The 21,861-nt window shown below is 38.7% G+C and overlaps 1 protein-coding gene across 50 annotated transcripts in view; it reads left to right on the top strand.

The window, feature by feature from the left end:
* The window catches only part of EPB41L2 (erythrocyte membrane protein band 4.1 like 2), a 224,334-nt gene that overhangs the window by 92,699 nt on the left and 109,774 nt on the right, over positions 1-21,861 (top strand). For 37 of the 50 annotated variants that reach the window (XM_009451999.3, XM_003311484.5, XM_009452005.3 and 34 more), the window contains exons 2-3: positions 14,560-15,065; positions 15,741-15,953. In XM_009451999.3, the coding sequence (XP_009450274.1) occupies positions 14,574-15,065; positions 15,741-15,953 (705 nt within the window). In that variant the 5' untranslated portion in view covers positions 14,560-14,573. Of the gene's footprint in view, positions 1-675; positions 790-13,839; positions 15,066-15,740; positions 15,954-21,861 lie in introns of those variants that run through there. The other 13 variants (XM_063813491.1, XM_063813485.1, XM_063813480.1 and 10 more) reach the window with 2 other exon arrangements.

Genomic DNA, 21,861 nt, shown 5'->3' with positions numbered 1-21,861 from the left:
ACGTAAAAAAATCAGCTGGGCATGGCAGTGCATGCCTGTGGTCCCAGCTACTTGAGAGGCTGGGGTGGGAGTGGGAGGATTGTTTGAGCCCAGGAGGTCGAGGCTGCAGTGAGCCATGAGTGTGCCACTGCACTCCAGCCTGGGTGACAGGGTGAGACCCTGTCTCTGAAAATAAGTAAGAAAATTTAAAAAGTACAAGGCATTAAATTTGTGGGTGGAAGACATGAACAGAAGAAACACGTTCCAATTGATGAGTTGGGTTTGGTACTGTCAATGGTTTCAGGCATTTACTGGGCTTCTTTCCCCGAGGATAAGGGGGACTACTTTATGTTGTGTACATATACTTTTGGTGTCTATTCTGGGATGAATTAAAATGACAAAAATAAAAACAAAGTTGCAGGATGGAGACTCAAAGCAAAGCAAAAGTCATAACCACGAAAACTAAATGAGAAAAAATCTCAGGATAGAAGAATTTTATAAAAATTATAGAATTACAGTTGTGTCATTAAAACTAGTTTCTATGCCGAAGGGTTCTTCATTCAGTGGGTAAAACAGGCAGCAGGAAGCTGACTTTTTTCTTTGACCCATGTGCATTTTCTAGCTGAGGAATGAAGTGACTTGGAACCAAACTGGGCTTTTCTACTGAGCATGTCCCTCTCCAGCAGGGTCTGGCTTGGGTGGAGCCAGTCTTGCTCGTTAAGCTTTTGGACGCTGGATTTCCATCAGCTTTCCACAGTTTTCCAATGACAGGAAATAGCAGACAGCGGGCTTGATGTGCTTAAAAGCTGCGTATGTATTTCAAGGGGGGCGATTATTAGGACGTTTTTGTTGCAGTGGTTGGGTTTTGTGATACATGCTTGTTTGTTTCTGCTTGTGGAGGAAGTTTGCTATTGAAAGTGTGACTAGTCAGGGGACTGAAAATTAGGAAAATACTAATGTACAGAGTAGATGGAATCTGGGTACGTACACTGTTTCGCAAGGGAATATGTTGTGATATTTGAACTAAGCCCTGTGAAAAATACATTTTTCCATTGGGCCGAGTTTAGTTTTAGATGACTTGTTTGCATTTTTCTAGGCAAATGTTGACTTTTGTCAGGCTATCTTTAACATGATAGCTTTTTCAGGTTTGACCTATGAGAATAATGAAGCTAGTTGGTTTCTTTTATATGCTTGTCTGGTTGTTTCACAATTTTTTCAGTGGTATGACAATACTGTACAAAATCAGTATGATATTATTTCTGGAAGCACAGTGAGGACTATGTAAGGTTAATAGTGTGCAGTTACTTTCTTTTTAGCATCTTAAAGAGTTATAACTTTCAATTTACTTATAAAGTGCTTCATTTTCACCCTAACTTGTTTGATTAAAAGAAGTTGTACTGTAGCTATCAGAGATTTGAGTTCACAGTTTTTAGCTAATAATCTGTAGATTATTAGCCATTAACAGTTACCAAAGTCTGGTTATTGGTTTGATATTGTCACACCCTAAGTAAATACTGATAGAATAAGAATAGGTATCAACATCTTCTTTTATTACTGAATATTTAATTGGTTGTCACATTGAATAAATGTGAAAATGCATATTGCCCAGATTCTGACATCCAGACTTGGGAAAAAATCTTCTTGTGTTTTCTTTATATAATCTAACAGTCTAGCAGTCTTCAAAAAGATCCTTGCTTCATTGCGACTTACTGACAAAATGAAAAACAGGGCCACTGTAATTAGCAGATGACCTCTGCGATTCCTTTTTTATTGTTGACACTGTTAGGGATGCTCTATATCACTGAAGTATTTATGGTATTTTGAGGGGGGTACATGTGTACTTGGGAAGTTTAAGTTTTCCATTTTTTTTTTTGTCACAAGGAAGAATTGTCTCTTCAAATTATTTGCAACGTGGGTGTGGGTGCTGAATAAATGATAACTGTTGAGGTGATGCTGATGACCTGGACAGCCAATCATCCCGCACATCTGCTTTGTAGTGTTCCTGTACGGATGATATAATATATTGGTGATCTATAGTTTAGTATCATAGCAGGATCACAAGGAAAGTTACATTGGAAAGGTAAATTTTAAACTTTGACGTTGGTTTTGCTTGCATTTTTTGGTGGACTCCAGACGTTGAATGCCTGACATATTCTCCAGCATGATTCTCTACCAAATCACTTTCGCAAATGTTGAACTTCAAGAATTTTACCTCTAAAAAAACAAATACATTTCACTGAAGTAAAAACGTATTCTAGCCACCACCACCTAAAAATGGTTACTTGAAGTTCTTGCTAAGTAGTTCTGAACTAAATGAATCCTCGGAGTAGAAATACTTAACTTTAAAAAAAAAAAAAAGGTTTTATAGCACTCCAAATGGCATGTCTGTAATTCCATTGTAGTTACAGCTTTTCCCGCCGAGGGAAAGTTGCTCTTATCAAGCCAGGCTTGGAGGGTCCATAATTTGGATACTCTCTGGCACCTTCTGCTGATCAGCCAGTGGACTGGGGCCAACATTTGGATATGCTTGCTTAAGCTAGAAGTGTCATTCAGTTTATAGTCTTAGTTTTTAGAATATATGCTATGTATTGGTAGAACTCTTTAGTAGTGCTATAATTACTTAAAATGGCAGAAGAACTAACGGCCAAAATTTAAAAAGTGAATTATATTTTTTATGAGGTTTAGGTATTTATGCCTGTTGACTACAGCATTCCAAAGCTTATAGAGAAGAGGATTTGAAAGTATGAGATCAGTGTAGGCTCCAGCTTGGTGGACTTGTCATAGTGTGGGGGAGTTGATTGACTTTGACAAGCTTTTGTCTTATGACCTATTAAAATGCAGCGTCTGCAGCCTGTGCGTTTATCCTGTGCAGTTAACCTTGGTGGATTTGTTGTTTGCTTATTTGGGAAATGCCTCCTGAACCACTACTGTTATTTTTTTGAGTTTGATTCACACAGAAATAGTATTAGACTGGTTGTTGATTACTGTTGGATACCAAGTGGGCACGAGTTTTATGATGGGGCTGAGGAGCCATTTTATGCATAAGATAGTTGTGGGGTGAGCTTAGGAAAAATAGACTCGCTGGCATCTGTCATGATCATGGGAGTTTGTTGGTATTGGCCCTGCTCTGGTTTGAGCTTGGTTATGATGTCACTGGAATAAACTGCACGTTAGCATTTTTTTTTCTATAGAGCATTATAGGGGGGTGGCCCAAATAAATGTTCCCTAAATACTAGGAACATCACAAAAGATATTTATCAGGAAGCCACCGAATGCAAACACTGTGCTAGGAACATGTAGTTGTTTTATCTGCACAAAAGTTTTACCCTCTTCATATGAATATAGTAGCAGATGGGCAGGGAAGAGGTGTGGACAGGAAACTGATGACAAGCTTGTGCTGTCAGGCCAATTTTATTCCTGCTTTTCCCTGTGAGGAGGAAGCTGCTGAAAGAGATTGGGGAATGTTTATGTATGACCAGCTTAGACATTTAATAGGACTCTTCCCATTCTGTTTACTCTGCCTTTAAAAAAAAATGTCCCCAACTTTCAGAGAACTCTATTTCCAAGTGCCCCATTCCCAGCCCTCCAGCAGAGAATACGAATAATCTTTTTACGCTGCCTGCATATGCACCGGTATTATTGTTAGCAAAAGCCAGTTGTTTGTTTCAAGTCCACACTGAGGAAAAAAGGATAAAAAACAAGCAACGTTTTCTCAGGAACTGTAATTGACTCTTGAACAACATGAGCCCACACTGCATAGGTCCACTTATATGTGAGTTTTTTTTCAGTAAATCTAATCAGCCCTCCATATAGGCAACTTCTGTATCTGCAACCAAATTCAGGTTGAAAATAACTGTGTTTGTAGGGTGCTAAACTTGGATACAGATGGCTGACTTTTCCTGTCCACAGGTTCAGTAAGGCTGACAGCAGGACTTGAGTATGTGTGGATTTGGGTATCTGTGGACCAATCCCCCACAGATACTGAGGGACAACTGTATTTTTTTAAATGAAGAACTGATACACTTCTTAATAAAATGTTGCTGCACTAAAAGCTTGGGTGTTGAGCTTAAACTACTCAGGGGAACAATCTAGATTGGGGGTAAGTGGTGGGTTTGTGAAATATACTGAAGTGAAGGCTGGCAGAAATCAGTTTCTTTGAGGATATAGAAACAGTCTTAACCTTCATACGCTAGGAAATCCAAAGCTTAGGCCATCTTAATGCTACTGCTGAGCTGGAGTTGATGTTCATTTGTGTGGCTAGAGCTGTGTGACAAGGCAAATTGGCATCGTGGCTTGTGGGAGTCATATTGGCACATGTGTTGTCTCCAAGGAAGCTGGCTAACCAAGCTGGGTTCACTTAATGCATAAATATTGTTCTCCCAGTAAAGTACTTAAGTGCTTAAGTTTATGAAAACTTCTGTTCATTAAAAACATTGTCTCCCATATCTGTACCTCTACCCAGCACCACCCTCCATTCCCCGTAATCACTGTTGTTACTCTCTTGCATTCTTCCCCAGTTTCTTTACTCATTTAAAGGAAAATGTGTGTGTGTGTGCATATTCACATATGCATATTCGCATCCTTTATTTGTGTATCTCCCACACGCTTTGCTTTCAACCTATAAGATGTGATGTCTGTATAAGGTATCCTATCCGTATAAAGTGACCTATCACTTATACCGTCTGAATCTTGCTGTTTGTACTTAACAATGTACTTAATAATTGGAGTTATTATCCCAAGTGGGGCGGTAGCCTTTCTCATCTTTTCTCTTTACAGTTGCATAGTATTTTGTTGTATGAATGTGTGGTATAAGACCCCCTGTTGATGGACATGGATCCTGAGCTTTTACAGTGTTGTAGTAAGTCACCTTTACATAATTATTTTACATATGCACAGATATATCTGTAGGATACCTTACCACAAGCTTGTCCAACCTGTGGCCTGCAGGCCGCAGGAGGCCCAGGAAAGCTTTGAATCCTGCCCAACACAAATTTGTAAACTTTCTTAGATCATTATTAGATTTTTTTTTGCAATTTTTTTTTTTAAAGCTCATCAGCTATTGTTAGTGTATTTTATGTGTGGCCCAAGACATTCTTCTTCTTCCATTGTGGCCCAGGGAAGCCACAAGATTGGACACCCCTGCATTACCACAAGCAGGATTACTAGTTTAAAGTGTGGACACATTTGGAATTTTGAAAGCTATCGGCAAATTGACTTCCACTGGGCCCATACCAGTTTATTCTTCTGCTAGCAATTGTTTGAGAATGCCTGCGTTCCCATAGTCTTGCTCAATGAGTGCATGATTAAACTTTTGGATGTCTCCATTCTGAATTTTTAGTTTCATTTCTTTTACTAAGGGTGTGACAAGTACCTCTTCATATGTTTATGTGCCACTTGTGTTTCTTTCTTTCTTTCTTTTTTTTTTTTTTTGATAACTCTGTTTATCCATTGGCCACTTTCCCCACCATTGGACCGATGATTTAAATTGGCCTAGCCAACAATTTAAAAATAAAATTTGTTTTTTATTTTTTTGATGTTGAGGCAACTTACACCAGACTTGTTTTATTGGGCTTTTTTATTCAAGTTACTTGAATTCAGATAGAGACCAAATAAAATTGAGAAGGAGAATTAGTCCTCTCCAAAAATTATGTAATGACTATTTTGTATGTTATGAGTGTTTAACCAGTATTTCCTATGAAGGACCATTCATTGTGTGATTTCCTGAAGAGATAACAAGAAAATCGTGGCTGCTTTTCAAACTAGTAGTAATTTTTAAATCTAAATTACCAAGATTTATGAATTGGTTACAAGTTGTTTGACTATGAATGCTAATCTTATTACCTATGTCTCCCACTATACTGAGAGCAGGATTCTTTCATCTGTATTACTGGTGCCTGGTGCATATGCTTTGAGAGTACTCAATAAACACTTGTCTTGAAAGAAGGGGATAAGATACTGACCCCACTCACATCCTGATGGTCACTAAAATTCATGAGGGGTGCTCTGTTAGAACATGCTGCTAATGATTATAAAGCCCCAAAAGGTAGTGGTAATTATCAATTTCACTTTTCAGCAAATCATTAACTGTCGGGCATCATGCTAGGTGCAAGTTATACAGTAGTGAAGTCGTTTTGGGATTGAAGGCAGTGTTGTACAAGGTCTTTAGAGCTGGACAGCCTGGGTTTGAATTCTGGCACTTCTCTTTATTGGTTATATGGCTTTGACCAACCCATCTATCCTCTTTTTACCTTCTTCATCTGTAACATGAGAATAATTTCAGTTCCTTCCTAGAAGAGTTGAGAAGGTTCGAGTTGCTGCATGCCATGTTTCTAGAGCAGTGTTTAACAAATAGCTGATATTATCATGATTATTTCTGTTGTGATTGCTGTTATTACTACCATTATTATTATTTTTTTTTAGTAAACAAATATAGTTATTTTCTTGGCAGAATCTCTATGTGATGACAGTAGCTGATCATTTATTATGAATTTATTATGTGCCAGGCACTTTATGTATTATAGCATCTAATCTAATGCTTAGAATCAACCAGTGAGTACATTTTGTATCCTTTTTTTTTTTTTTTTTGCTTATGAGGAAGCTGAAACTCATCAAGGCTAAAATAACTTGTCTGCGGTTACATGGCTAATAAGCAGAGCTGAAATTCTAATCCTGTTTTATTTCACAGTCTTCATCTCCAAGCCACCAGGCTATTTTATTCAGACATAGGTAACTTCTCACAGAAAGAATATAGCTTCAGGCTGGGCGCAGTGGTTCATGCCTGTAATCCCAGCATTTTGGGAGACTGAGGCGGGTGGATCACTTGAGGTCAGGAGTTTGAGACCAGCCAGGCCAACATGGTGAAACCCCATCTCTACTAAAAATACAAAAATTAGCCGGGCATGGTGGCATGCACCTGTAATCCCAGCTACTTGGGAGGCTGAGGCAGGAGAATTGCTTGAACCCGGCAGGCGGAGATTGCAGTGAGCTGATATCATGCCATGGCACTTCAGCCCTGGGCGACAGAGGGAGACTTCGTGTGAAAAAAAAAAAGGAAAAGAAAAGAAAGAATATAGCTTCAGCTTTGATTATTACACAGAATTGGGCCTCTACCTGAGAGAAGGAATTAGAGCAGATGCAGTTCACCAAGATTTCTGACCATACAACTCAGTGTGCATAATTGATTGATGAGAACTCAGCAGGGTTCTGGATGTCTCTAGATAATCTCTGCTAGTGTGTGTTGTTGGATTGCCAGTATTACAAGGTTTATATGCATTATGGTTATGTGAATAAAAATATCCAATATTAGAGTCCTTCATGATTTATATATGGCCTCTGGTTGTTTAGCTTTAACTTCAGGAAATCGTATATATTTCCAAGATTGCCTTAGTTGCTGGTGGAGAATGCTTTGCCTGGCACAGGTCTTTTTCTTGACTCCATCCTTAGTGACAGCAGTAGGGGCTTTCTTTCAACAAAGAAGATTGTTACCTTGATTGTTATTGCAACTGGATGTTATTGAAAATTATGCCTTAGTTTTCATATACCCCTGTCTCCAACATATGAAGAAAGGGACTCATATGTTGATAAAGTAAGATTTTTTTTGGTTTCATTCTTATTTAGAGTTGTTAGAATAAAGAATTAGTGATTTATCTCACGAATATTAACTCAAGTATTAGGTTTTTAAAAATTGAACATCATTTGGAAAAAATGGAATACTTTGACAACCATAGCTCTTAGTTATGAGGGTTGTAAAATGCAGTGGGAGTAATAATGACCCAAGATCTATATGTACTCTCAGTTTCTTAATCCTTATTTTCTAATGCTCTCCTCAGAATATGCAGAAGTCAACATCAAGATGTTTTTGACTACAAGTAACTGAATCCCTGGCTCATTGAGCCAGAGAGGAGTATGTGATTTCACAAACAGGAAGCTCCAGCACAGGACTGGGCCATGTGTGGCGCGATCAGGGAGCTGGTCCTCTTCTCTGTGATTCTCTTGCCAGTGTCCTTTGTTGTGTGTCAGTGTGTCATCAGGCTTTTTCTTCTCTGTGGATTCAAGATGACAACAGCATTTAACAGAGTTATGTATACAATGTTCAGAGACAGCAGAAGGGGCCTCCTCTTCCTCTGGCTCTTTTTAGAGGGAGAGATCCTTTTCCAGAAGCCCACCAGTGGACTTCGTGCATATTTTCTTGGCAAGGGGTGGGAGACTACCATGATTGCCCTAGACCAATAGAAGCTACCCTTGAGGCCAATCTGGAGCTAGCCTCTATTGAAACACATGTGGAAGGGGGGAAAGTGGAACAAAATTTAGGTTCTATTAAAAAGGAGAAAGAGTGGAAGAAATATATCTGAATGTCACCTGATCCCATCTAGACTTGAACTAGGGAAGATTGTAGTTCATATGTTTTGTATGTGTGGGTTTAATTTAAACCGGATATTAGTTTACATCTTTATAGTAATAGCTCTGTCTAATAGGTCCCTTATCCTTTTAAAAATAAATAAACAAGTGATATAGTGGGTTATAAAGGTAACTAGGGTGAGCAGCATTGGATTACTTGTTCATCCTCCCCATGTAGATAATATGAACTAACAAATAGTCCCTTTGGAATGTATTTATACTTACTCGAATATGAAGTATGGTATTTTCTAGACCATCTGACACTTAAGAAACATAAACCTGTGAGGGTAAGGACTTACTTGCACTCTGCTCTAAGTCTGCCTGTTTTTGTTATTCCTTCTTCCTCTCCAGATATTTCTTCTTCCTTGTTCCCCTTCCCACCCCACTTCCTCCTTCCCCTCTGCCCCACCTCTCCTGCCTCTTCCCCTTCTCCTTTTAAATGATGAATATATTTGAGAAGCATCACCTCTTTATTTCCCAAGTAGAGTTAGGTGGCTGCTGAATCATTTCTATATTTGTTTTTTTTCCCTCACGTTTGATGGCATCAAATAGTGCATTATTAAAAGACCTTCTCTTTCAATAGCTATAGGCCCTTCGGGGAGGTGAACATACAGGCACGTGATTGTGGGTATCAGCAGGATGCTCTACATATCCTCTACCCACAAGCAGATGAAAACTAGTTTTATCCGATGTAGAAAATGGCCAGAACTGTCTACACATTGCCAATATGTTTTAAGTTCAATGGTTATTTGTTGCAAAGTTTTGTTGTTTTCTCAAAGCTCAAATGAAAGCCTCCCTCCATCCTCTTGCTACCATTTTTGAAGCTTAGAAATACATACCTTCCCATTTTGTGAATCTTGGATCCTTACAAAATGGGTTGAGCTCGCTTGGTAGAAATTAAAGACTCTCATATTGCTTGTGATCTCAGCAAAGAATGGGAGCTACTCAGCTGGCAGCAGCACCTACCCTGTTCCCTGCTCAGGGGTTTTGTTAACAGTAAGGTCCCAGTTTCCTCAACGTTTTAAGGAAACATCTGAACCCAAGAATTAGCATGAACCCCTTGCTTGAAGTTGTTTGTGTGTTTGTGAGGTTGTGTATCTGCTTTGCTTTGCTTGCTGTAGTATTCTGATTAAGGGCCAATGTTTTAAGTAGCATGATGTTATATGGTTGGCAGTTCAGCCTAGTGATAGAGATAGCACATTAGAATTTACCTCCTTTTTTAAACGTTGGAAAAAAAAGAATGGGTTTATGTAACACAGCTCCTTACCTAACCAGTACTGATCCTCTATTGATGATGGTTTTCTGCTTCATTGCATGTTAAATGATGCATGCTTTTTCTCATGAAGCTGTCACAATAACGAACACTTTTATCAACCCAGATGGAGCATGCCAACATGGTAATTGTCTCAAAACCACATGCTTGTCTAATGGGCGGGCTGTTCACAGCAGTGTTCTTTTTAGTTGATGATAAGTAGAAAGATCATTACTTAATGTATTATATAACTATACTAATGATGGATTTTGGGTAATTATAATTAAATATTAGTCAATGAGCATTGCCAGAGTTTGGGAAACCTTAGTTCCAGTTTTGGCTTGCCCATCTGACTTTACCATCTCAGGCAAATCTCCTGGTCTTTCTGATCCTCAGTTTGGTTGTTGATAAAATAAAGTGAGGATATTAGACTAGGTGATTGAACAATACTCATTTAGTAAGTACTTAATAGGTACCTATTATGTGCCAGTCTAGATGCTGGGAACATAGCAGTATATAAAAGAGAGATCCCAGCCCTCATGGAGTTTTCATTTTAGTGGGAATGTCAGCATTCCACTACAAGAGTTCTCATTTTCATGGGTGATAGAGTTTAAAGGCTTATCCACATATGAAAGAAACTCAGGGTTATAGGCGTGATAATTAGGGTGAGTGGATGTACTGTAATCATGTTTTCTTGATGGTGGTAATTTGTTCAAGAAGCCATTTTATCAACAAAGAAGGTAGTGTTTTGTTTTGAGCTCTGTTGAACCCTTGAAACTGTTTCAAGAATATGTTGAGTAATGATCCAATTAGTCTTTTCCATTGTTTTCTGTCTTGTAACTTCCATTTGGATGGGTGACACTGATCATCACTTTTGAGGCTCTTAACCCTTATGGGTGTTGTGAATACAGTGGTGATTGAGGATGACTTCGTGAGGCTTAACCATATGGTTTTGTCGGTGCTCTTCCTGTCTGTATTTGTACTTTGTCTTCGGTGTCTGTCAACCAGCTCAGTTATGATTACATGGTCAAGCAATAACGTTCAAATGGGATTTTCTTTGTTATTTAAATTCATCTATAAATTTCTTACTTTTAAGAGAGAATATTTTGAATAAATCTGAGAATACATTTATGTTATTTCATAGTCATTTTCACTAACTGGCAGGAACCTTCTTTGAGTACTAGGCCAAGGACTCTGTGGTTGAGTAGGTCATTTGTGCATAATGGAGCTGTGATTGCATTATGAAGTGTGTGTGAGGGAAGGTATACACAGCTGTGTGGTTCTCCATTAGTGGCTTTGGATAAGTGACTTCTGTTTATTATTTGTAAAATAGGGATAATACATACTTTGTAGAATATTTTGAGAAACAGATTATGGGCACTGTGTCAGACAGTAAACAGTGAGTGGAAACCCTTATGATTAAAATATAAACAACTATTAATGCTTTTAACATAATAGTGGAAACTCAAGTTTTATATTTCACTGCTTCTAAAATATTTTGGCCAAAAATCAGCCTTAGTTGATTGGTTCCCAGACTATTTCTCACAGCCAAAGTAATTAGAGAGCTGCCAATTTATCTTGGTTAGCTTAGACAAGTATGGGGCATTTTGGTTTTAATTTTACCAGGACATTTATTCAGCTCTCAGAATGTAATTAGAGAGCATATACTAGAAATACACTTTAGTTATTTCATGATTAAAGTAAATAATATTGTCCACTTAAATGGTACATGGGAAATGGTACGTTAAAGAAGGAAAAAAGGTTTTCTGTGCAATATGGAGCCAGTTTACCTGTCCTCGGGTCTTGTTGGAAGACATACTTTTGAATTTCAGATGCCTGAGAATGAGAAGCAGCAAAGAATATGTGGGTATAATAGTTAACTATTTCCTCTTACATAGCATTGCTGTCAAGGATATTACTGTCTCCTGATCTCCCTGCCTCACTATATATTTCTTCTGGCCCTCATGCCTTTTCTTCTGCCTGACCTTATATGTTGATGGTGATAAGAGCTCTTTTAAGGATCCTCTCAGTTTAAGCTACCCTTTTTCTCTAGGTGTTGTATCCCCATGTGATGACAACATCCAAACCCTATCTCTAGTGTGTATCTAGTCTCCAATCAAAACCTGTGTGTCTTGGGGTCATCTAGACATCTCCACAACTTCTCAATTGCAATGAATTCAAAATTGAATTATATGTGTCAGCCAGACCCACTTTTACAGGTGTTCCCCATTTCCATGAATGGTTCGACCATCACCCTAGTCTTCCTTGACCTGGGCCTTTTCCTTAGCTCTTTCCTCTCTTTGACTTTCTATATTCAGCCCGGACATCAAGTCATATCCACTCTACCTCTTTACCATTAGATTAATTTCTTGTTCTTTACCCTACTGTTTCTGCTGTAGTATATATAGACCATCGTCTTCTCAGGTCTGGATCAACCAGAGATCAGATCAACCCAATCTCCTGGATGTCTTTCTGCTTCAGTCTTTTCTTTCATCCTGTGCTTTACAGCCAGGTTGCGCCAAGTGAAATGAGAATCTTATTACATTTCTCCTCTACTTCAAGTACTTATGTAACTTCTCATTGCTTTTCAAATAACCCCCACATTGCCTTTAAAATAACACAAAATCTTTTATGTTTTGGCTTCTGCCTTCCTTTCTTACTTCATTATTACCAGTTCAGCTTCCGCCTGTCCTGTCTTCACTCATAAGCCCCCACTTCACTTGTACAGTGGATTATTGTTCTGTGCCTGTGGTTTCCTTTTTTATGAGGAATGTTCTCATGTTTCCACACAACTCCCTATGCCTGACACATACCTTCCATTCTGGCTATTTTGTCTGAATAATGAGTACCCATTTAAAAAATAAACTCAAATGTCAACTTCTGCAGAAACGCCTGCCTGGTGACCCTCTTCTTCTCCTAACCTGGCTTAAGTCCTTTGCTTTTTTTTTTTTTGTTGTTGTTGTTGTTGTTGTTGTTTTGAGACAGGGTCTTGTTTTGTTGCCTAGACTGGAGTGCAGTGACACAATCTCGGCTCACTGCAACCTCTGCCTCCTGAGTTCAAGCTATTCTCCTGCCTCAGCCTCCCGAGTAGCTGGGATTACAGAGACGTGCCACCACGCTCAGCTAAGTTTTGTATTTTTAGTAGAGATGGGGTTTCGCCATGTTGGCCAGGATGGTCTCGAACTCCTGACCTCAAGTGGTCCACCCTCCTCGGCCTCCCAAAGTGCTGGGATTACAGGCATGAGCCACTGCACCTGGCCTAGTCCTGTGTTTTTTGTGCAACATGCTATTGACTTAATGTATGCTTATTTGTAGCCCTCACTCCCTTAGCTCCTCAAAGGTTGTCTTTATTCATGTGCCCATGAACTTACCACATCGTAGAAGCCATTATATAGGTGAATAGACTTGACTGTTTTTGTGGTTGCATATTAGATGTGAAAAACATTTTTAAGTTATTTTTATTGAGAAAATTTACATATCACAAAATTCACCCTTTTAAAGTATACAATCCAGTGGTTTTGGATATATTCGTAAGGTTGCCAGGGGGCGACGGGGAATGCAGAGTGACTACTAATGGGCACAGGATTTCTTTTTGGAGTGATGAAAATGCTCTAGAATTAGTGGTGGTGGTTGTACCACTTTGTGAGTATACTCAAAATCACTAACTGTATACTTTAAGAGGGTGAAATTTATGGTACATGAATTATATCTTAACAAAGCTTTAAAACAAGTGTACTTTTTTTTGACTTATTCAAGTTTGTACCACTTAAAAAGTTAACACAATTTTTTTTTTTTTTTAAAGAGATGGGGTCTCACTCTGTTTCTCAGGCTGGCCTCAGACTCCTGGGCTCAAGCATGTTTCTTGCCTCAGACTCCCAAGTAGCTGTGACTACAGGAATACGCCATGTCCGTCTCTTAAGTTTTTACCACCTTTGAAGATAGCTGGGACACTACTCGTTGTCCAGGGTGCCAGGACTCTGGGCACTTATTATTGGCAAGGGAGGGGAGAGCGAATGTGATCGGCTATCTCCGCAGGCCCTGCCTGTTGTTCTTTATGTCAGCGTGCTGTAACACTTTAAAAGTCCCTCTTTGCTTATGTAAAATTTAGTTATTTTCAGAATTTATTTAAATTTTGTTCTAATTAGTTATGATAAGAACAATCGTCAGATGCATTTTTTCCACCTCATAATGTCTTCATTTGGTTTGGATTATGGCCCTTAAATATTTTTCTTATATATAGAAAGAAAAGTGTGATTATGGTTGGGTGGGATGGAGGTTCGGAGTTTTGATTAGAATTTGAGTACCTTTTCCAAGATTAACTTTTGCATTGGAACAGTGATGGTGAATTACGGGATTTAATATTGGAACACAGAATAATACATTTTTGTTATTTTACCTTCTTGGCTGTTACACACCATACACTTAAAACTGTTTTTTCTAATACCTAACATTTTGATAGATTTTGGGTTTAATGTATGAAATTGTAGTGAAATGTTTCTCATTGCTTTCTAGCACTGTTGATAACATCTTCCTGTTACAGAATAAAGAATACCACGTACAGATAAAAGTAATTTTTCTTAAAAAACTTGGATTTTAGATATCAATTATTGTTTATAACAAGTTGAAACCAAATAAAAGTAATCCCTGTTTCTTGAGTTCTTGATGATTTTAAGTTCTAGCTATATAGAACTCAGAACACACAGAGTTCTATTGTGATGCTAGTTTTGGGTCTGTGATGCTGATAGAGAATTCTAAAAGTTAGAGCAACAGTCTCCATTTTGTCTTGTGCTTTTGAATCTTCTTTCTTGATGTGCTTTCTCCCTGTCATCTGTTACTCTTCTTCTCATCTTTCCTTACCATGCCCCTCACAACCAAACTAAATTTGAGAGAACTTACAAAATGACATTTTATGATTTTTGTTTTGATTACAGCATAAGCTGTGGCCATGACTACTGAAGTAGGCTCTGCGTCTGAAGTGAAGAAGGACTCTAGCCAGTTAGGAACAGATGCAACCAAGGAAAAACCTAAAGAAGTAGCAGAAAATCAGCAGAATCAGTCTTCCGATCCAGAGGAGGAAAAAGGTTCCCAGCCACCTCCTGCAGCTGAAAGCCAAAGTAGTCTACGCCGCCAGAAGAGAGAGAAGGAAACATCGGAGAGCAGGGGTATTTCTCGGTTCATACCGCCATGGCTTAAGAAGCAAAAGTCATATACCTTAGTAGTGGCCAAAGATGGAGGAGATAAAAAAGAGCCTACCCAAGCTGTTGTTGAAGAACAGGTCTTAGATAAAGAGGAACCCCTTCCAGAAGAACAGAGACAGGCTAAGGGTGATGCTGAAGAAATGGCTCAGAAGAAACAAGAGATTAAAGTTGAAGTCAAGGAAGAAAAACCCTCAGTGAGCAAGGAAGAAAAACCCTCAGTGAGCAAAGTGGAGATGCAGGTATGTTTGGGAATAATTGCCTGGAAATGAAAACCTGATAGTGTAACCACATAATAAAAAGGGTTTGTTTGTTTTGGATCATTTCCAGATTTCTTGTACTGAGATACTGCTTTGGCTTAATGTATACGGAATGGGTCTTAGATTGGTCTACCATAGCCTTTCCCTGTTACTCCTTGAAAAAAAGTCCACTATATATGCCAATTACTAAAAAATTCATGTCTGTAACCTGTTTAGGTGAGGTAGATACTCTGAGCCCTGCCATCTCTTTTTTAAACAGAATGCTCTTTTATGCCTCTTTAAGTTTTCACTGGACAGTAAGTAGTAGATTTGTGTGTGCGCATTTTAGTTGCCTAACAAAGCCTAGGTTTTGCCATGGTATAAGATTTTAATTGGAAATGTTATTATTTGAGATGATACTTAAATTGTAGTTGCTGGGATGTAGTTTCTTTGATTCATTTAATGCCAGATAACCAACTTGGCAAAATAAGAATTTTGGCCATGAAAAGAGGATGAGGGGAAATATCCTTTCTATTGGAATTTTCAAGTCTTTAAAAATCTGAAAGTTACAGTGTTTAAAGTAACGATCCTAATTCTTATGAAAGATTTTCCTTTTAGTATGTTGTCATCTGCAAGGTGGTTGACTATAGTATGAATTTAATTTTTTTTCCTCAACAGCCTACTGAATTAGTAAGTAAGGAGAGAGAAGAGAAGGTAAAAGAAACACAGGAAGACAAATTAGAAGGAGGAGCAGCAAAAAGGGAGACCAAGGAAGTGCAGACCAATGAGCTGAAAGCAGAGAAGGCATCTCAAAAAGTCACCAAGAAGACCAAAACTGTCCAGTGTAAAGTGACCCTCTTAGATGGCACCGAATACAGCTGTGACCTGGAGGTGAGATAGGGAGCTGAGTGAGAGCTAGCTTGATATGTGGATTGTGGCATGGCATGATGAATAGATTTTTGTGTTTTATTAAGTTCCTGTAAGCCAGTTGATTACAGTTTTGCACTAAAAAAAATACATTGAAGTGGGTCATCATTTCTGTCACAAATATTTCATGACCTTGGGATAAGCAGGGATGCTATTCGGCCAGTCTGCACTAGCCATGTTTACTGGTTTGTGTGTTAATGAATGGGTGTTAAATATTTGGAATATTGCTTTTGGCTAGAAGATGTTTTTCTTGAGGAAAAATGATAGCACTAGGCTGACATTTCAGAATAAAGAAGTTTCAGCAGTAAACTTAGCCCCAAGTGTTTTATCCTGAGACAGATACTGGCTTAACATCTAATTTATTTACTTTCATTTAATTAAAAAACATCTATGATTTGCAAAACATACAGTTCATTAGCGCTGGTGCTGACAGAAAAGTCACTTTAATCTTGTAACGCATCTAGTACCTTATAATTTTATGTCAATCAGAAGAGTTTGTTGCTTTCCACAAATTATTTACGTAACGTATACTAATAGCTAATGTTTGCTGAAGAACTGTGTGAAGTGCTTTGAATGGATTATCTTGTTTAATGGATTATCTTGTTTTATTGATTAAGAATCAATAAAGGTACATATTATCATTGCTATTTTCAGTGTTACATGTTACAACAGGGAACTTAGGGCTTAGAGAAGTTAAATTCCTTGCCCAAAGTTTTAGGGCTGGGTGCGGTGGCTCAAGCCTGTAATCCCAGCACTTTGGGAGGCCAAGGCGGGCGGATCACGAGGTCAGGAGATCCAGACCATCCTGGCTAACATGGTGAAACCCCGTCTCTACTAAAAATACAAAAAAATTAGCCAGGCGTAGTGGCGGGCGCTAGTATTCCCAGTTACTGGGGAGGCTGAGGCAGGAGAATGGCGTGAACCCGGGAGGCGGAGCTTGTGGTGAGCTGAGATTGCGCCACTGCACTCCAGCCTGGGCGACAGAGCGAGACTCCGTCTCAAAAAAAAAAAAAAGAAAAAGAAAAGGACTAGCAAAAGAGGATTAAAAATCCTTGTCTTAGTTTTTGCTGTTGTAACAAAATACCTTCAACTGGGTAATTTAAAAACAACATGAATTTATTGCCCACAGCTCTGGAGGCTAGGAAGTCCCAGATCAAGGCACCAGAAAATTTGGTGTCTGGTGAGGGGCTTGATCTCTGCTTCCAGGATGGCCCCTCCTTTCTGGATCTTCACATGGTGGAAAGGCCAAGTGCTGTGTCCTCACCTGATGGAAGGACAAGGCAGCTCCCTTCAACCTCAGTTACAGGGGCACTAATCCCAGTCATGAAGGCAGAGTGATTAAGTCGTTTCCTAAAGACACCACCTCTTTTTTGTTTTTTTTTTAATACTTTAAGTTCTAGGGTACATGTGCACAATGTGCAGGTTTGTTACATATGTATACATGCACCGTGTTGGTGTGCTGCACCCATTAACTCATCATTTAAATTAAGTATATCTCCTAATGCTATCCCTCCCCCCTCTGCCCACCCCATGACAGGCCCCAGTGTGTGATGTTCCCCTTCCTGTGTCCAAGTGTTCTCATTGTTCAATTCCCACCTGAGAGTGAGAACACATAAGACACCACCTCTTAATGCCACCACCATAGGGATTAGGTTTCAGCGTGAATTTTGGAGGGATGCATTGAGACCATGGCAGTCCTTAAAGCTTTCTTTTCTTCTCCTGCTCTTTTTAACACTTTCGTTTGCCCTTTCCTGAGACTCCCTTTCTATCCCAGGGAGAGAGGAGAGGTCTTAGGGATAGGAGTAAGAGACCATAAAGAAAGGGACAGAATGGTTTTTTGAACTTGACTCGATTACATTATATTTGATTGCATGTCCCTTGTCTTTCCTACCTATCCTAGAAATTAGGGGATGTAGATTTTTGAGAACCAACTTGATGTTAATGTGACCTTAAGTCATTTGCTCAACCTCTGTAGACCTCAGTTTCTTCATCTATAGAATATAGAATTACTTAGATCATCTAGAATGCCCTTTTATTTCTGAAGTTCTTTATATCACTAAACCACAAGACTGACCAACGTACTTTATGGTTTAAATCTGTCTTTGTACTCTTTTTAAAAAAAAATCATAAAATATTTTAAAAATACAAAAATATAAAAATAATAGAGGAGACAGTTGTGTATCCAGCACAAAAATTTCTATCATTTGTTACCATTTTGCCATGTGTTTTAGATTTTTTTTTTTTTGAGATGGAGTCTTGCTCTGTCGCCCAGGCTGGAGTGCAGTGGCACGATCTCGGCTCACTGCATCCTCCGACTTTCTGGTTCAAGCGATTCTTCTGCCTCAGCGTCCTGTGTAGCTGGGATTACAGGCATGAGCCACCACACCCAGCTAATTTTTGTATTTTTAGTAGAGACGAGGTTCCACCATGGCCAGGATGGTCTCGATCACCTGACCTCGTGATCCGCCCACCTTGGCCTCCCAAGTGCTGGGATTACAGTGTTTTAGATCTTTAACAAAATAGAACATTTAAGACATTGCCAAAGTCTCATTCTCATCTTTTCCTTCTTGTCCTGCATGTATCTTTTTGTGATATATAAATCTATTCATTTAGACTGTTGTATAGTATTTCTTTGACTAAACTAGTTTATTCCCCTCCTGAGTCACAGTTTCTTTGTATACTATAAGAAATAGTTGTTTAGTGAACATTTTAAGACATGTTTCCTTGTGTAAGAGTTTCTTCAGGGTAGATACCTAGTGGCGGAATTGCTAGATTGATGGAATCCAGTTTTACTTCTTCAGTTTCCCCAGATATTGCCAAAGTAATAAATGAAATTGATAAAATTTACCATTTACATTTCAACCAGCAACCATTAAGTTTGATTTTGCCACATTGTCATCGGTGATTCTTGTTACCAGACTTATTAATTTGGACCAATCAAATGTATGTGAAATACCTTCTCAGTATTTTAACTTGCATTTGTTTGATCACTGTCAGCTTTCACTAGGTTATGTTGCAGTAGCCAAAAAATCTGCAAATCTTCACGACTTTTAATAAAAATGGTTTATTTCTTGCTCATGTTACATGTGCTTGGTGGGTTTGTTATGGCTCTTTTCCACACCATCTTTATTTCTGATCAAGACTGAAAGAATAGCCTCTACCTAGGATATGCTGGTTTCATGATAAAGGGAAGAGAAAACATGGTAGAACCATACTACAGTTCTTGAATCTTCTGCTTGGAAGTGGTATATATTACTTTAACTCACATTTCATTGGCCAATTAAGTCTCATGGCCAAGGCTGATAACAATATAGTAGGCAAGTATGATCCTCTCATGGGAAGGATACTCAAAACCGTGAAAACAGTACTACAGCTTATATTAGGCTGGTGCAAAAGTAATTGCAGTTTTTGCCATTAAAATTAATGAGGCTGGCCAGGCACAGTGGGTCATGCCTGTAATCCTAGCACTTTGGGAGGCTGAGGCAGGCGGACCTGATGTCAGGGGCTCGAGACCAACCTGACCGACATGATGAAACTCCATCTTTACCAAAAATACAAAAATTTTAGCCGGGCGTGGTGGTGAGTGCCTATAATCCCAGCTACTGGGGAGACTGAGGCAGGAGAATCACTTGAATCCATGGGGCAGAGGTTGCAGTGAGCCAAGGTCGCGCCACTGTACTTCAGCCTGGGCGACAGAGTGAGACTTTTGTCTCAAAAAAAAAAAAAAAAAAAAAAAAGTACTGAGGCTGAGCATCTTTTTTCTCCTCCCCTCCCCCTCCCCTCCCCCTCCTTTTTTTTTTTTTTTTTTTTTTTTTTTTGGAGACAGTTGCTCTGTCACCCAAGCTGGAGTGCAGTGGCATGATCTTGGCTCACTGAAACCTCCACCTCCTGGGTTCAAGCAATTTTCCTGCCTCAGCCTCCCAAGTAGCTGGGATTACAGATGCATGCCACCATGCCTGGCTAATTTTTGTATTTTTGATAGAGACGGGGTTTCACCACATTGGCCAGGCTGGTCTCAAACTCCTCACCATCTTTTTATGTTTTATTTAGGTTTATATGATCACTCTGAAATTTTTAAAAATAAATATTATTTCTCAGATTAAGGACTTTCTCCCCTAGTTTCTAGACTTACTCATGAGTAGGTGGTGAATTTTATCAAATGTATTTTTTGCATCAACTAAGAGGATCATGTATTTTTCTAACCCGCTAATGTTGTAATCTACATTATTTTCTACTGTTAAACCATCTGAATTTCTAATGTAAACTTGGTAGTGATGATTCTGCATTCATTTTGTATTATTTTTATTTAGGACTTTTGCATATATTGCCTTTAATTTTCTTTTATCGAATTGTCTTCCTCAGATTTTGTTATCTGGGTTGTATTCTATCCTCATAAAGTTGCTTCCCTTTTACCATTACCTAGAAAAGCCTTGGATAAATTACTGTTGGTCTATTTTTGGTGATCTGGTAGAACTTGACTTTAAAACTGTCTTGGATGGTAGCCTTTTTGGGAGAAGAGTGGAAGTGGAAGGTAGTTTTTGTTGTTTTTTTTTAAATCGTTGATTCAAATTTTTAAATTTTTTTTTCCCGAGTTAGTTACAGCAATTAATATTTTTGGTAGAGATTGTCCATTTCATCTAATTTGAAAAATTTATTGGCATGAAGGTTTTCATAATATTCTTGTTTTGTGCATTTGATTTTTATTTCTTATTTCTAGTGTCGTTTGCCTTTTTAAAATTATTCTTACTATAGATTTACCATTATATATTTTTTCCCAAAGGAAACAACTTGGTTTTATCATTTCTATTGTATCTTCTCTATTTTGTAACATTTCATCTCGTTTTGCTCTTTTTCTTTGGGATAACTGTGCTTTTTCTAATTTCTTAACACTTAAAACATTGCTTTCATAGCTCTAATTTTCCCTTGAAGTACCTCTGATTGATTGTACAAATTTGAAATACAGTTGACCCTTGAACAAGGAGGGAGTTAGGGGTACCAGCCTTCTGCACAGTTGAAATTTTGCATATAACTCTTGACTGCCCCCACATGTAACTACTAATAATCAGTCTCCTGTTGCCTGGAGCCTTTCCAATAACGTAAACAGTCAACACAATTTTGTGTGTTGTATTATATACTGTATTCTTAACAATAAGGTATAGAAAAGATGTTCTTAAAAAATAAGGAGAGAAAATATATTTACTATTCATTAAGTGGAAGTGGATTATCATTAAGGTCTCCATTCTAATTGTCTTCATATTGCCTGAGGAAGAGGAGGAGGAAGAGGAGGGACTGGTCTTGCTGTCTGTTTCTTGGTGGAAGAAAATCTAGGTGTAAGTGGATCCATGCAGTTCAGACCTGTGTTGTTCAAGAGTCAACTATATAGTGCTTTCATTACCATTCAGTTTTAATTTTCTCGTCCTATCCCATTTGGGCCTCCCCTCTCCTCCCCTCCCCTCCCCTCCCCTCCCCTCCCCTCCCCTCCTCTTCCCTTCCCTGTCCCTTTTCTTCTTTTTTCAACAGGATCTCTCTCTGTTGCCCAGACTGGAGTGCAGTGGCAGTCCTTCTTCTTGCCTCAGCCTCCAGAATATATGGGGCTACAGATATATGCCACCATGCCTAGCTTATCTTTAAATTCCTTTTATAGAGATGAAGTCTTGCTTTGTTGCCAGGTAGGTCTCAATTACTGGGCTCAAGCAATTCTCCCTCCTTGGCCTCCCAAGGTGCTGGGATTACAGGCATGAGCCACTGTCTCTGGCCCCATTATGTATCATTTTTGACCACTGGATTTTTTATAGGTGTGATTTAAAATTTCCAAAATGTGTGTGCATTTGTGTTTATGTATGCATGTTTTGTGGGAAGAGAGAATTTTTTT

This window comes from Pan troglodytes, chromosome 5 (assembly GCF_028858775.2).
Source record: "Pan troglodytes isolate AG18354 chromosome 5, NHGRI_mPanTro3-v2.0_pri, whole genome shotgun sequence".
NCBI classification, from domain to species: Eukaryota; Metazoa; Chordata; class Mammalia; order Primates; family Hominidae; genus Pan; species Pan troglodytes.
This window is presented reverse-complemented; position numbering and strand designations above follow the sequence as displayed.